The 12,146-nt window shown below is 44.8% G+C and overlaps 1 protein-coding gene across 13 annotated transcripts in view; it reads right to left on the reverse strand.

Moving 5' to 3' along the window:
• The window catches only part of SIPA1L1 (signal induced proliferation associated 1 like 1), a 361,673-nt gene that overhangs the window by 45,745 nt on the left and 303,782 nt on the right, over positions 1–12,146 (reverse strand). For all 13 annotated transcript variants that reach the window (XM_049612534.1, XM_049612538.1, XM_049612526.1 and 10 more), the window contains 2 exons: positions 10,994–11,263; positions 278–427 (listed from right to left, as the gene is read on the reverse strand). In XM_049612534.1, the coding sequence (XP_049468491.1) occupies positions 278–427; positions 10,994–11,263 (420 nt within the window). The remainder of the gene's footprint in view (positions 1–277; positions 428–10,993; positions 11,264–12,146) is intronic.

Consider the following 12,146-nt stretch of genomic DNA (forward strand, 5'->3'; position numbering starts at 1 on the left):
CAAAATCTGTGCCGTAAGACTAGGACAGTGCACGTGACTGCAGAAAGTGATGCAGTCTGATTTCTTTGCTTCGGGGGCCTTGGAGGCTAGAGAAGGATGAAGAAACCACTTCCTGAGAAGTGGTCTGAAGCAGACATTAAAACATCTTCTCTCTGGAATATTGACTGCATTCCCCCTTTGGCTCCTCCTTTGTAGATGGGTCAAGGCACGTCTGAGTCACAGGTGAAAGGCAGCGATGGGGGGCAGGGGGCGTGTGGAGGTGCAAGGGCACACCTACCCTTCGGGCATGGACTTCTGCCGGTAAGTGCCTCCGCCAGAGCCCGTCTCGCTGGATGAAGACAGGTTGCTAGGGGAGTTCCGGCACTGCTGGGACCTCGCGAGGGCCATGGAGGAGACCGTCACGTAGATGTCTGAGCCGGGAGACAACCTGCGAGAGCAAACCAAAAACATGCAGTCAGTCCAAGGGGAAGTCCCGAGGCAATGCACCACGGATAATATCCTACCAATGCGACAGAGAAAGCGACTTCATGGAGATAGTGAAAATGAGGCCAGCTGGAAGCCTACAAAAGAAACTTCTCCATAAAACTACTCCCTTAGGAACAGCTGGAAAATGGCTTTGAAGGTGGGGGGTGGTGTGGGGTGAGGGGACATCAAAAATAATGGGGGGAAAACAACACGTATGTTTTCAAAAGCTGCCAAAATTCATTGGGTTGAATTGATTGTGCAGTTTCCTAGAATGGCAGTGCAGAGGATAACTGAGCCCCAGTGACATTAACATAGCAATTAATTCCAATTTTTCACACTGGTTCTCCCAGAGTCAAGGACCACACTGACACGGGTGCATTCTCCGCGTCTTTGTCTTGGGGTGTTGTTACTCCAAGTCTGGAATGAATATTCAGATTTTGCTATTTGGTATTTGTAAATGTGGCTGAGCATCACCATATAAAAACCTCCAACAACAACAACAAAAAATGCCTAGAACGTCAGTTGTTGAACTTCTGCAATGTCCCAGCAGAGGTGTGTGCTCTGCAGATTGTCACCCTGCTGACTGGCTCTGGGGACAGAAACCAGAGCTCTGTCTTCAGGACAGACACAGACTTTGTCCTTTACCTCCTCTGTTCCAGTAGACAATAGGGCAACCCCGGGGACATCAGTAAGTGAAGCTGGCACCTGTGACCGGGGGTAACCTACATCTTCCTACTGATGTTTTGGTTCAGAGGGAACGCTAGCACAAATCCCTCGACTCCTGTGGCAGGGCAGGTCACTTCTGTGCAAGAGCGGAGTGAGAGGAATCGAGGTCACTCGTTCGGTAAGCCAAGCGTCTTGGTTGTAAATCCACCGCTCAGTGCTAAAAGACTTGTGTCCCCCAGAGCAGGCCGGGTTTTCTTTTCTTGCTAGGACAGCTTGCAATGGGTCTGCACGGTCAATGCTTTCACATGAAAAGCTATCTTTTTACCCAAACTAAAGTTCTGAAGCCTGGCGACGGAACCCGATCCACCGAAACCCAGAATTTTCCAACAGTGAACCTGTGTGCCTTCTGGAACAGGGCAGAATAGGGTTTCAGGTTTGGGAAGTTGACAGAGGGGTTAACAGAATCCCAACGAGAAGCTTTTCTCACAGAGAAAGGATGAGGACAGATGCTGAAATTATAACTCTCAAATCCTTCTATACCCAAGAGGCGGGTCTGACTTGAGAATCCAGATCTCTCCGCTCTGCCACAAACCCAGAATCTCCAGCTGTCTCCTAGACATCTCCACTGAACAGCCTCCATAGCAGCTCAAATTAAACCTCATCAAACCTAACAGGTTTTTCCATTCCCCCGCCCAGCCCTCGAAACCTGCTCCTCCTATATTTGTTATCTCAGGCTGAACACCTTGAAACCATCTCCCCCGTCCCTTTCCTCATCTTCCATGTCAACTCCTCTAATTAAGTTCAACTTTTAATGAGTACAAGCTGTGTGTCAGGCACCCTGGGTGCTGGTCTGGACAACACACAGACTAAGAAGTTAACTGGTCTTCAACCTGCTGATTGTCCTCCAAACTCCCTCCTCTCTAGCCTGGATCAGCACACCTGGGCCCTAACTGGTCTTCAAAGTCTAGGCTCTGCTTACCCCATCTGAAGCCATCCCACATGCTTCTCCATAGCTTCCCTTTGCCTACAGAATAGAGCATCGAATGTCTAGCCCCCTCTTCTAGGCCTTGGACCGTCTTGTTCAAGTCCCTTCCCCTCTCCGTGCCCTCTTCCTGTCTCCCTGCACCCTACATTCTAGACACATTCAGTGTGCCCCTATTCTCAAACTCAGCTACCAAATGCATACCTTTACTCATCTTGCCCTCTCTGCCTCTCTTCCCCCTTTCTTACATAATGTCCTTTTCCTCTGAGGCTTAATTCCAACATCGTATCCCTGAATTCATAGATTAATTAGAACCTCCTTGAGTCCCACATGGTCTGTTCTTTGCACCATTACATAGCACAACCTTTAGCACAGTTTTATGTGTGTCTATCTCCACAACTAGATTTGCTTCTTAAGGGGCAGGACTGAGACTTCCTTATCTTTACAGCTCTGACTGCTTCACACATGTTTGTGGAATGAAGGAGAACATCAGCAGTGCAGGTGGGTTCAGGTTAAGGGCCCACAGCGGGGCACCTGGGTGGCTCAGCCGGTTAAGCGTCTGACTCTTGATTTCGGTGCAGGTCGTGATCCCACGGTCTGTGGGTTTGAGCCCCACGCTGTCAGTGCAGAGCCTGCTTGGGATTCTTTCTCTCCCTCTCTCTCTGCCCATCTCCCGCTCAGTCTCTCTCTTTCAAAATAAATAAATAGACATTACAGAGAAGAAGAAGGAAGAAGGGCCAATAGTGACATCAGCTGCCTACACCAGGGGTTCCACTAATGGTGGGTCTGTATCCGTTGAAAAACAGTTGGCTGCTAATAATAAAGTGCCAAAATTAGTGGATACTATACTAAGAGCAATGAAAACAGATTCAAAATTAATACTCTCCTTCAATGTGAGAAAAAGGGATGCTGGAATTATAACCAGATACCCCTGAGCATATCATCAGTCTGACAGGTAATGGCAAGAGAACTCGCTGGTAATGGCTCCTGTAGGTAGTACCAAATGGTCCACAAAAGGACACCGAGAATGCTCAGGTAAGGCCCTTGGAGGAACGGGATGAGAAGCTCGGAAAAGAGGCAGAGCTCCCATGCTCCTCCTGTTATTGCCACACAGACTCAGAGCAGTACCAGCCACACAGCGGTGCTCTCATGAGGATACAGGCTCAGGAGAGGGCTATGTGTGGGGCAGCCACGGCGGGGTCAGGGACCAGTGGGGTCTTGGGACACCAGCTCATCCCTACTTCTCGGTAATGTGTTTTGATAAAAGAGAGATCAAGAGCCTTCCTTAGGTACCATAAAATCCACATCTCATTTCTCTTCCATGAAGACATCTCCCAAATTTCTCCCTATTCTGAAACGATCGGAAGAGGTACGGATTAAGGAGCAGCGTGGATCCAAATGTAACGAGACACCACACTCCTCTCTATCTTAAGATTTTGGCTTCTATAGGCTCGGACTACAGAGAAACTTCAACTACAGTTTCACTTGTAGGTGCTTTGATTTTTCCACCGTGAGGGGGAGGAGGTGTTACAGAAAGCTGAAAACCAAGTACCGTGTTCATGTTAACGTTAACATACGTGGTCAGGGCCAGTGTTAACATCCGGGGGCCGATGCTAACTCTCTCTTCAGGGTAAACAAGTAATGCCACTGAATTAACTGCATGGTGAATGTTAAAATGTTTCTGTTTCTGTGAGGAAGTAACCACTGATTCCACAGGAAAAGTCAAGATGTAGCCTGTTTTTCTGACTCTGCTCTCTAAAACGAACATTACTTTAAAATAATCTCATGCTAGTTCTCAACCTTAGCTCCTTTATTTGGCAAACGTCTCAGAAAATTCTACTTGGTTACTGGAGTTATCCCAAAGTGAAAAAACAGCATTTCCAGGAGGCCAGCATTCACTCCCATCCTTCTTTTGCATTTATGTAACTCAATAGTGGCTTTGTTTTCTGTCTGTTCACACACACAGCACACACAACCAGAAACTCACGGCAAGCCATCCAAATGTTTTTACGACTCTAGATGTACGTATGGCGGGCAAAATTAGCTCTTATACTGATCTCTTACTATTCTTTTCAAATACTCTGAAACTGATACTACCACACAAATATTATTTGAGAACAGACCTCACTTGGGGAGTAAGAGGTCCCGCCTGCCTGGCACGGGCAGTGCCCTTCTGCCAGGGAGCGCCTGCGGCTGGTCATTACTCAAGGTGGGCTGTGTGCCGTCCTGTGCTTTGAAAAGAGGTACCCCCCAAACTGGCTCACAGAGGAAGGTAGCAGGCTGACTTCTTGAATCTCCACCCCCTCACCACCCACTTTATTTTAAGGGTTGCTGGGGCCAGTGAAGACTTAGTTAAGCAAGATCACAAGGCTTTTCCTCTCTTTTGAGATAAGCTGAGATCTTTCTACTTCCTCCTAGTCTTAAAGAGCACCCCCGCCCATGCCACGCCCCTCCCCAACCCCAGCATCTGGATGTTAATGCCCAAATAGGTTTAGAGGACGAACAGGAACGCATCTTTCAGCTGCTGTGAGATTTTTTTTCAATTCTGTGGAATGTAAGAATTTTCAAGAATGTTCTGGTCACTGTGAGAAAGGAAATGTCTAAACCTTTTAGTGTTAATTTCGGTAGATTCTTTTCCCTACATTTTTGTCAATTTTAGCCAAGAAATAACTAAATGTTTTTAAAGTAACTGATCTTAAGTGTCCTCTGGAGCTCCCTCTCACTTCCCTCTGCAGAAACAAAACACCAGGGCTTTTTGACTGTATGACAAAAATGCAGCAATTGAAAAAGTCATGATCACCAGCCTGACAGACAATGCCTCCATAGTCTGCAGGACTCCACTGAACACCAGCTTTTCATTTACATGCAATGCATTTCACTGCGATGAAAACAAGGAGTTGAATGGAATGGACATTTAGGAAGAGATGGTCCAAGATCAGAGTCAGTTCTTCATTTTTCCAGAAGCATTCTCACACCAAGACAAAAGGGAGAAGAGATTCACCCTCAAGATCCGGATTTCCAATAAAATAACTTTTGCACCCTACCACATCCTTCCCATAAATCAACTCACAGGGCCACACGTACAGTGTTAACATTAATAGATTCTCATTCAATTGATCTCTTCAGATTGTGACCGATTATAATTTATCAAGTTATGGATAAAGCATTCAGGATCCAAATAGCTGATGACAAAACTTTTTCCTGAGTAGTTCTGTATAGGTTGAATTATGTCCTGATTTATACCCCTAAGTGACAGCACTCCTAATGTGTCCAAGGAGACAAGGCCCTCTGTAAGCCAAGTGCAAACAGTGGAATGATGGTAAAAACAAGAGAGAGGGTTTCAAATAGCAGCAATGACTGACAAATTAGATACTTGAGTCCGTAATTAAGCACAGCATTTTACCACAACTTAGCAGTTAAAATGCTGTTCACCCAGGGAACAGGACCAAGTTGAAACCTGTCTTCAGCAATCTGTATCAACCAGGATTCTTCCAGAATTATGTAAAAAAAAAAAAAAAAAAAAAAAAAAATTTTTTTTTTTTTTAAATGACTCAAGGTAATGGAATTTGGGGGCTTTATCCAGGCTAGAGTTTGAACAAACTATATTCAAATTCAAGTCACTGTATGTACCTCTGTCTTTTTATCTCTTCCTACTGTGTTCTCTGTGAACCAGAGCTACCCCTGGCTTTCTGACCAAACACTTCATGTCAGCTGTTAGGATTGGATCCTGGAGATCCTGTTCCGATGAGCCTCCAGTGACAAGGTCAATTTACAACGAGGAATAACTCCCCTGCCCGGTTAGGAAAATATGGCAATTCATCACGCTGAGATAAACAGATCATCACGTCACAGCTGCTGGCAAGATGTTAGAAGTTCACAGCCCGGCACACATCATGGATGCCTCTTGAGAAGAGCCAGTTTTATATCTAAGAGTGACACTAAAGAACAGAAAATAAAAACAGATTGCTTGCAGGACCAGCTACATCGCGAATGCTAGTTCTGCCCTGTGTACTCGGGTACCTGGTACGGCCGTTCACTGACGTGGGGGACACACTAGAAAGAGGAGGTGATGGACGAGTGGGAGCCCACTGGTGCTTGTAAATATGAGCCACTAATGTGACATCCAAGGGCAGACATTCAGTAGGTAGTCAGGCAAATGAATGTGCAAAGTACAAAGGAGATCAACAGGCACCATTAAGGAACTGCCCACGTGCGGGATGGCTGACGTTGCTCAGGCAAACAAGCTACTCTGAGACACTGCACAGCATGGGATTAAAAGAAAAATGAGGAAGGAGCCGTGGAGGACACACAATTGGTGGGGAGGGGGCGATGAGACAGGTGCAAAGAGCTGCCAAAAAAATAATAAATAAAAAAAAAAATCAGGAGTTAAGGTTTTGGAAGATGGGGAAAAGGAGTCTGAAGGATGGAGCAGCAAATGGTGTCAGATAAACTAAAGACACCACATCCAGGGGATTTAGCTCAAGAAACAGGGAGGGCAGGGGCTGTAGCCTGAGTGACCTCAGAGAAGCTCAGAAGTTCTAGGATTTAAGGGTCCTCAAGTCAAACCAAACAACTATGATTCAGGTGCACAGCACCTGTGATGTGCAAGTTCACATTAGAAACTTCTAACCATAGCTGACTGCCTTATTAGAGGAAGAGGAGGGATTACATGGGTACTTGCTCTGTCTCAAAGCAGAAAATGACAGTGAAGATTGGCATGGGAACTGCATTTAGAGAGCACTTCCTTCAAAACGCAGACTGATGGGGCACAGGACTGGGGCTTCCTGTGAGGTGCTGGTTCGGAACCTCTCTAAGCACAGAAATGCTCTCCATCTAGCTGCTTAGAGCTGAGAGCAGTGGGAGCGGGGAACGGTGGCATCCAGGTAACACTTAAAAGTGCCAAAGTGGCTCAGATCCAACACCAAATATTTGCATAAAGGCTGGCGATGCTTCCTCTAAAAACACAAAGACAAAGGAAAATTCTTTATGCTAAGATGCCTGTTGTTTAGGCAAAGCCCCTGAAATAGATAAGCTTTTCAGAGCATATTAACACAGTTCGGGGCTTTATTACCGATCCCACATTATGTTTAAACACGGTAAAGTGTTCAGTTCAATGTGCTACAGCAGAAATTTTGGTTTTAATTCTACCCTTGCACTCCAGGTAAATTTGAGGCCAAAACAGTGATTCCATCATATTACTTACTTTTTTTAATGTATTTATTTTGAAACAGAGAGAGAGAGAGAGAGAGAGAGAGCGCACACATGTGCAAGCTGGGAAGAGGAAGAGGGAATGAGAGAATCCCAAGCAGGCTCTGCACTGTCAGTGCAGAGCCTGATACAGAACTTGAACTCACAAACCATGAGATCATGACCTGAGCCAAAACTAAGAGTCAGATGCTTAAGTGACTGTGCCACCCAGGTGCCCCCATCTTACCTATTTTTGTTGAATAAATATTGTTCCTGTTAAGAAATACTATTCATACAAATACTATCAGATTCTATTTCAAAAGGCCATCTGGAGAGCATAAAGCTCATATATTTAAGCCAAAGAGAATTAGACTTTAGTCTATTTAGATGGCAAACGAGTCATCTGTTTTTACTGCATTGGTTTCTCTCAACAATGTATAGAGAACACAATTGAGTGAAATAATTCTTGTTAGAAACCTCAAACACCAACACATATTGGTATGTTATAAAAATCACGCCCTTGGTATTAAAGGAAAAAGGAAAATCTGTTCCACAAGTATTTACAAAAAAAAGAAAAGAAAGAAATCTTCCCAATGACCTTTAAGTCTGGGATCTTGAATAAAAATACAAGAAAAACTATACTTCTACAAGCAGTCAATTTGTGTTTTCATCTGAAATGAACCGTGCTGGAACCGGCCGCGGTGAACGGAGCGGGCAGATTTGTGTAGCAGACGTGGGCAGGGCAGACTTGGGAGAGCTGCTGGCTTCAGCTTAATACAGCTGGTTTCTCTACAGTTAAATACAACCTAACCCGGGGAAGGAAAATAAATGGAAGGAAAATTATGTAAAGGCAATACTTTGGTCTCAGTATTCAGCTCATGCTGTTATCGGTAAGGCAAGATTCAAGATATGGTGGACCCTGGCATTTAATTTGACCACTTGTGATACATCTGAAAGGAGTCACTTTCTCCTACAGATTGCCCAGGTACAAATGTGAATGTCCCACAGGGCAGGACTGGTATGAGGGGGAAGGTAGAGCGCACGAGGAGAGCCCAGCAGCCAAGGGCCTCACTTCCCAATCTCAGTAAGGTGCTCTGTTCTCAGTAACACCATGAAGGGAAGGCTTTTCAGTTATGTTTTACTACACTTCATGGAGAAAATGATACTCCCAGGTAAATTTATGAATCTGGGGATTCATGGAGGACTCAGGAAGTATCCCTGATGAATGTCATGAGTCTATCCTATATCTAAGTATCTCTGAAACAATAGCAAAACAAAGTTCCTCAAATAGGATCTTCTCTGTGACTCCAAGTGGAAACTTAAAAAAAGAAATACTGCATTACTAAAAATGAGCAATGATGGGATAGGAAACCCAACTCTTTAAGTTTTCACAAAGGAAGAATACCCAACCACCACATATTTCAAAATGAAGATGAGCCAAGTGACCTGAATATCCTGCATTTGTGGAGCTGAGATTTTACAGGTCACCTAAGCTCTCCATCATAAGATCTGAAATATCAGTCCTGTGTCCTCAAGAATACCCGACACTCAGAAGCCTGAGAGGTTACATCTCCCCGAAAACCACTGGTGGCCTCTGCTCCTGCCACTTTCATCTGTGAAGCCTGGAGGGTGCCAGGGCCACTCCAACAGTTTTACGGGGAGAGCACTCAGATTCCCCTTCCCCTGGGGACTGGGTGCTGGTTAAGATGAACGGCAGACACAGGGACCTGCAGAAATAACCTCTCGAACTGAGAAGAGCTCCATCTGGGGAATAACGCAATTGACGGGTTCTCTAGCACTAAAATCTGCCTGCATCATAAGATGATAATTAGCTACAAAAAATATTTCCACTTTTGAGGTCAGGATGTTCAGCAACAAGCTTTAGTTTTTGTTGCAGAAATTAAATTCAACATGGAATCAAAATACATCCTGTTCTTTTCTTATATGGAATACTGTATAAAGAAATTAACACAAAACAATTTAACTTGTAAAAGTCTGATGATTGTCCTGAAAGAGAAAGAAAATAGCATTAAGAGGGGAAGAAAGGGCCCTGCTCTAAACAATGATTTCCTAAAGCTCATCTTTCAAAATGTGGGCCAAACCATGCATTCTAGTTCACACACACCTTGGGGAGAGCCAAGTTTGGAATGTGTAGAACAAAGAGTTTATTCAGAGATCTCTTGGATGTTTTTACTCCTCAAAAATGAAAGTAAGAGTCCACGTGGTCAATCGTTTATTGAGATAAAGAGTTAAGCTCTACAAATCACTCTCCAAGATTAAGTGAGCAATTTTAGAAAAGACAGCTAGTTTTGTTGGTGGCGGTGGTAGTGGTGGTTTTTACTGAATTAGTTTTACATGGTATCCTAGTATTTCTGAACTAGTTAAGTGACAATGTTTTATGCAATAGATCAAAAGTTAGACTTAAGATAAACGACCTCCAGCTTTCTGGGGCACCCGGGTGGCTCAGTTGGTTAAGCGTCTGACTTCATCTCAGGTCGTGATCTCACAGTTTGCGGGTTCGAACCCTGTGTCAGGCTCTGTGCTGACAGCTCGGAGCCTGGAGCCTGCTTCAGATTCTGTGTCTCCCTGTCTCTCTGTCCCTCCCCTGCTCATGCTCAATCTCTGACTCTCTCAAAAATAAATAAACATTAAAAAAAATTTTAAAAACAAACAAACACAAAAACCCTCCAGCTTTTCTGCTCCCAACGTGAAACAATCTATGACTACGAAAGCATAGCTGGGGCCCATTTTCCTTGGCACTCTGTACCTGCTGGACCTGGTTTCCACTGCTTAGCTGAGCCAGACTCACGTTTTGGCTCCCACCTTCCTTCTGCCCCACACAGCTCCTAGAACAGACAGTTCTCCCCAACTCTGGGGATTCCTGATCCCTCTCCAGTGTGGGGGTCACAAAAATATTCGGAGATATGATCAAGACAAGCAGAAGTGTTGAGGAGAGGGCAGGGAACAGAAAAAAGTTGGCTTCTTCTAGCAGGCGACTAACAGCTTACTGAATTAAAACGGTCTCCTTCATTAGCATAGGTAATGCACAGTGCTATTATTTAGAATGTTTACAATCTTTTTTTTTTTTAATGTTTATTTATTTTGAGAGAGGGAGAGAGAGAATCTCAAGCAGGCTCTACGCTGTCAGCACGGAACCCTGTGGGGGTTTGATATCACAAACTATGAGATCATGACTGGAGCCAATACCAAGAGTCGGACGCTTAACCGACTGAGTCACCCAAGTGCTACTAAAATTTTTACAATCTTCGTTAACAAAGTGACACAGACACCCAACCAAACACCTGCATTCTTTTGCTACTATCCTATCACTTCTCCCCAAGAGACAAAGACTATCGAAGATGACAATATGGTCAATGTCACCTCAATGTGTCTGCCAAGTTCTAGCCCATCATAGCCATTAAGCGTGCAGTGATGGTTTCTGTTGCTATCACATGGAGATGAAAGGGCAAAGCACAAATACCATGACTCAGAGCTGAATGCTCTGCTAGAACGTATCCCCTTTCCCTCTCACGGCTTTGGAATGCTCCCATGCTTTGAAAGCCACTGGGGCATGCATCTGTTTCAATTCCTGATTTCTAGTAAACCATGGAAACACCTAAAGCTAGTGTCTGTGTGTCTGGTGCTCCTTAAATCTGGGGCAGACTCGGAGCAAACCTTTGAAGGTGCACTCACCGCCTCTCCAGGGGGCGCCCATCACTGGAGATGCTTCGAGGGATGTTGGCGGCTCTTTCTGGAGGAGCCATCTTCCCGTCTCCTTTGCCAGCATTCAGCCTTGAGGTCATGGGGCTCTGCACCTGGGAGGGGACTTGAGCTGAGTGAGGCCCCTTGTTGGCATTCCTCTGCCATTTGTTATTATTTCGGAAGGGAAACTTGAATTCGTATGAAACCCCTTCGTTCATTTTGTATTCCATCACTGGCATGCGGTACGTTTCAGAGCAACTCCTATTAGGGACACAGAAAGAAGAAAAATTAATATTGCTTCTTTTTGTGGGTGGAACCACACTGATTCTCATTAACAGTTGAAATGGATCAAACACTTCATTCTTTGTTTCAAACTGTCTTTTAATCATCGGGCCCTATAATTACCGTCCTTTCAAAAACCAGAACCCCAGGAAGTACCACACGAGTGTATTTTCCTTTGCTGCATCTCAACTATTGAGTCTGAGAGAGGGAGTCTTAAAAAAACAGCGAGACCCACAGTCACCGGGGCGAGTGGAGGGGGTAGGTTAAGGGCAGAGTCAGGACCACGGCCTGAGCAGGAAATGCAGCCAGGCGGGCATGACTGGGCCTCAGAGGAAAGAAGAAGCTTTGTGCACCCTTTATCAAGTGTCCTGAACTGGGGACCCAAAAAGGTATTGGATTTGTTGGGATCCTAGTAAGTGGGGTTACATTTTGAAATCCAAATTGAGAGCCAAATTTAGCTCAGAAGGAGGGGGAAAAAAATCACCAGGGAACAAAGCATAATCTGAAATCGGACTCCCTGCCCAGCAACCCAAAAGCCAGAAATGTCTCATAGCAGCACTGTCCCCAGATAGCAGCCTGAGTGAAATTAATGTCAGGCAAAAACGTCTTCTACTGCTTTAGCCCCTTTTTTGTGCTACCATCCCAACCGCCAAACCTTAGGAAATGTGGAACCCACTTTCCATTCCTTTTACCCAAACAGCCAAGGAAGGTTCAGTCCATTATTAATTTGATTGACAGACAAATTAACTGAAAAAAACCTATGCCCACTGAAGCATTAACTCAAACTGCGCATTTGAATTTCACTACTAAGTGAAAAAAATGACTTTTCTGCTTAAAGGAATTTCAGAGATTGAGAAGCAAG

This window comes from Panthera uncia (genome assembly GCF_023721935.1).
Source record: "Panthera uncia isolate 11264 chromosome B3 unlocalized genomic scaffold, Puncia_PCG_1.0 HiC_scaffold_1, whole genome shotgun sequence".
NCBI classification, from domain to species: Eukaryota; Metazoa; Chordata; class Mammalia; order Carnivora; family Felidae; genus Panthera; species Panthera uncia.